The sequence below is a fragment of the Myotis davidii genome, unplaced genomic scaffold, assembly GCF_000327345.1.
Source record: "Myotis davidii unplaced genomic scaffold, ASM32734v1 scaffold406, whole genome shotgun sequence".
Classification (NCBI taxonomy): Eukaryota; Metazoa; Chordata; class Mammalia; order Chiroptera; family Vespertilionidae; genus Myotis; species Myotis davidii.
In genome coordinates this window covers 14,241-18,447 of record NW_006298354.1, presented here as the reverse complement: position 1 = coordinate 18,447, position 4,207 = coordinate 14,241, and the positions used below count along the sequence as shown (strand labels likewise).

Here is a 4,207-nt window from a genome sequence, read left to right as displayed (position 1 = left end):
AAGTTTTTATAAACAGTTAAGCTCAATGTTTAATACTCACACATTAATATACTGACCATGAGGAGGTTTTTTTTCAGTTTTAGATTTGACTTTATATTTTTTATTTTTTAAGTTTTATTTTATTGTTTAAAATATTACATATAGTATTACATATGTCTCCCTTTTCCCCCATTGACCTCCCCCCCAGCCACACCCACTGCCCAACACAGGCCCTCACACCCTAGTGTCTGTGTCCATTCGTTATCCTTATAGTATATGCATGCATACAAGCCAGTCAGAGAAAGATAAATATCACATGATCTCACTCATTTGTGGAATATAATGAACATTATGAATTGATGAACAAAAATAGATACAGTCACAAAGAAGCATCAAACAGACTGTCAAACTTCAGTGGGAAGGTATGGGAGGGCTGGGGGTGAGGGTAAGAGATCAACCAAAGGACTTGTCTGAATGCAAATAAAATATTTTTTTTTAAAAGAAAGGAGGCATGTTTAGCATGAATTTGGAATGATTTCTCAGATGAAGTAATCGTTTCTGGATGAGGGAGTGTGGTGCCTGCTCACCAGGAGAAGCCTATGCAACATGCATGCTTTGTGTAGATCTAGTCTGGCAGCTGGTTCCAAGTTACAGAAATCATGACCTACCTTCAACTCCTAGGGACCTAATTGATTGTTAGAAAAGGCTGAATTTTTAGGAAACAGTATTAGTCTCTATATTGTGCCTCTTTGTAAATCAGACCAAGATAGAAGAGGATTCTGGTTGGAGAGGCCAACTTTGCTTTGTAAATCATTGTCACAAATATTTAGGCTGTAAAAATTACATTGCCTTGTCTCAATTCCCAATACTGCCTTTTATAAGTTGTCCCCTCTACAACTCGCCACTTATGGCATGGCAAAGATACCCTTTTGATTTGGGTAGTGTTATAGACATTTAGAGTAAAAGGGGAGAGGTAAACTCTGAGTGGAAAATGCAGAATTTGAGCTGAGAAAATCTAGAGGGAATATTGGAGTGACAGAAGACCTATTTTATTTTTTCTACCTGTGTGTATGTTTTTCTTTCTAGGGCTGCTGATAAGCTCAGGCTGTGCATTATACCCCTTAGGATGGAATAGCCCGGAAGTAATGCAAACATGTGGGAATATCTCCAATCAATTTCAGTTAGGTAAGGTGGCCTGGGCAGGATGGCAATGGTGGTTCATCTGTTTTTCAAAGTGCTTTACATCTTGAATGGGCCTCTGCTTGCTGGTGGTGCTTGCCTGAGTCTCTCTCACTGTGATAGCTTGTGAGATGTGGTGGCTTGGCCAGATTTTCTGGCCTTGCTAACTCACAAGGAGTGGACATAAATTCCACTTCCTTGACTATGTCTCTCCACACCCTTTGTATAATTTTACCCAGAGTCTTATTACCAGTTTGGGGCAACCCTATCTACAGTGGGATTTCAAATGCTTGGAGACTGATGATCTGTCATCCTCTGAATAAATCCTACTTCCTATTAATATATCGTTCTAGGCACTTTTTTCAAAGACAAATCAACAGTATCTCTTCTTATTCTCCACTGAGGATAGAACAAAGGTTAATTTGGTTTTCATCATGCATTAGGAACCCAGGTTGAATATTGGGAATTGTTATTGGCATGTTACAGACATTGTTACTTTGGCAGTAACTGTTAAGTATTAGAAGGAGTGACACAAATAGCTCTTGACTCTTCTATGATTGCCAGCTCTCAATGAGAATGGCTTAGATTTACTATTGTGAATAAGGAATAGATTGGGCTCTAATTGGAAGACTTAAAAATATTTTTCTAACTTACCATGATGGAAGAGAATAAGAAGGGAAATATCTAGGGTGGCCCATGGCCTATTTAAAACCGCTGCAGTAGGCTGAGCAGGGGACTTACCACAATGGTGTTACCTGATAATGAGGATGTCTCTCCTTATGTTGGGGTAATTGGAACTGCAGTGAAGTAAAGACACACCCATGGAGCCTGCAAAGGGTTTTCACGCACACGATGCAATTTACTTCATGTGGCAGCTGAAGAGGGTGAGCAGAGCCTTGGAAGGACATGAGGTCTCCAAGACCAGGGGCTGGAGGGAAAGTGTGTGCCGAGAATTCCGCACCATGAGTTACAATCTATATATATAAAAGCCTAATATGCTAAGTGTCCGATTGAGAGGTCAACCAACTGGTCGCTATGATGTGCACTGACCACCAGGGGGCAGATGCTCCGACAGGTAGGTTAGCTTGCTGCTGGGGTCCATCCGATCGCAAGGCGGAGCCAGACACGCCCTGGACCGCTCCCTCGGTCCCTCCCGTGGTCCCTTCCAGCCAACTGCCCTAATCAGTCCCGACTGGGACTGGGCAAGATGGCCCTGATCGGCCCCAATTGCTGGCCAGGCAGAGGGACCCCACCTGTGTACAAATTTCATACACCTGGCCTCTAGTTGATATATAATTCACATACCATAAAATTTTTCTTTTTAGAGTGTATAATTAATGATTTTCAGTATATTCACAAGGTTGTACAATCATCACCACTATTCAATTTCAGAATATTTTTATGACCCCAAAAGAAATCTCCTACCCATTAGCAGTCACTCTCAATTCCCCCCTGTGCCTAACCCCCAGCAACCACTGTCTATATAGATTTGCTTATTCTGGACATTTCATATAAATGGAATCATATAATATGTGGCTTTTTGTGTTTGGCTTCTTTTACTTAGCATAATGTTTTCAAAGTTCATACACATTGTAGCATGTACCAGTACTTTTGCTTTTCATGGCTGACTAATATTTCACTGTATGGCTATAACACATTTTATTTGTCTACTCGTCAGTAGATAGATGGGGTTTTCCACATTTACACTATTATTAATAATACTGCTATGAATATTTGTGTACACATTTTCATTTTTGTATGCATATATAGTTTGAAAAATTGACTTGAGGGAGAGAGAGAGACATCAATTTGTTGTTCCACTCATTTATTCATTCCTTGGTTGATTCTTGTATGTGTTCTGACCAGGGATCAAACCCGCAAACTTGGTGTATCAGGATGATGCACTAACCCACCGAGGTATGTGGCCAGGGGCATATATACTTTCAATTTTTTGAGTATGTATCTAGGTGCAGAATTGCTGGGTTAAATGGTTAAGACTTTGAGGAACTGCCAGGCTATTTTTCAAAGTAACTGCATCATTTTACATACCCAACAACAATGTACCAATGTTCCAATTTCCCCAAATCTTCACCAATACTCACTTTCCATTTTTTAAATTATATCTTTCCTAATGAGTGTGAATTAGTAGCTCATTGTGACTTTAATTTGCATTTTCCTTATTATTGATGATGTTGAACATCTTTGTATTTACTTATTGGCCATTTCCTTATCTTTTTTAGAGAAATGTCTATTCAAATTATTTGGCTATTTTTTTAACTGGGTTATTTGCTTTCTTTTGTTGAGTTGTAAGAGTTCTTTATGTATTCTGGATACTAGACCTTTTTCAGATATATAATATGCAAATATTTTCCCCATTCTGTGGTTTGTATTTTCACTTTTTTTTCTTTTCTTGCTTAAAGTATTACAAAGAGTAGTACATGTGTCTCCTTTTATTTCCCCTTGACATTCCCCTAGCCTCTACCACCCCCCAGTATCTTGTGTCCATTGGTTATGCTTATATGCATGCATACAAGTCCTTCAGTTAATCTCTTACCCGCCCCCCGTCCCAGCCTTCCCCCCATAATTTGACAGTCTGTTCGATGCTTCTCTGCCTCTATATCTATCTTTTTGTTCATTATCCATAGATGAGTGAGATCATGTGGTATTTTTCTTTCACTGCCTGGCTTATTTCACTTAGCATTATGCTCTCCAGTTCCATCAATGCTGCTGCAAATGGTAAGAATTTCTTCTTTTTTATAGCAGTGTAGTATTTCATTGTATAGATGTACCATAGTTTTCTAATCCACTCATCTGTTGATGGGCATTTAGGCTGTTTCCAAATCTTGGCAGTCTTACAGGTGGGAGATGGTGCCTCATTGTTGTTTTGATTTGCATCTCTTGGATGATTAGTGACTTTGAGCATGTTTTCATGTGTCTCTTGGCTTTCTGAATGTCCTCTTTCGAAAAGTGTCTATTTATGTCCTTTGCCCATTTTTTGATTGGATTATCTTCCTTTTGTTAAGTTGCATGAGTTCCCTTTAAATGTTGG

The 4,207-nt window shown here is 39.2% G+C and overlaps 1 protein-coding gene across 1 annotated transcript in view; it reads left to right on the top strand.

Moving 5' to 3' along the window:
- LHFPL1 (lipoma HMGIC fusion partner-like 1) overlaps positions 1-1,164 on the top strand; it is a gene marked incomplete at its 3' end in the record, with an annotated part of 22,662 nt that extends 21,498 nt beyond the window's left edge. Inside the window, exon 3 of the mRNA XM_006774026.2 lies at positions 1,066-1,164. Within this exon, the coding sequence (XP_006774089.1) occupies positions 1,066-1,164 (99 nt within the window). The remainder of the gene's footprint in view (positions 1-1,065) is intronic.
- Positions 1,165-4,207: the final 3,043 nt, after the last annotated feature.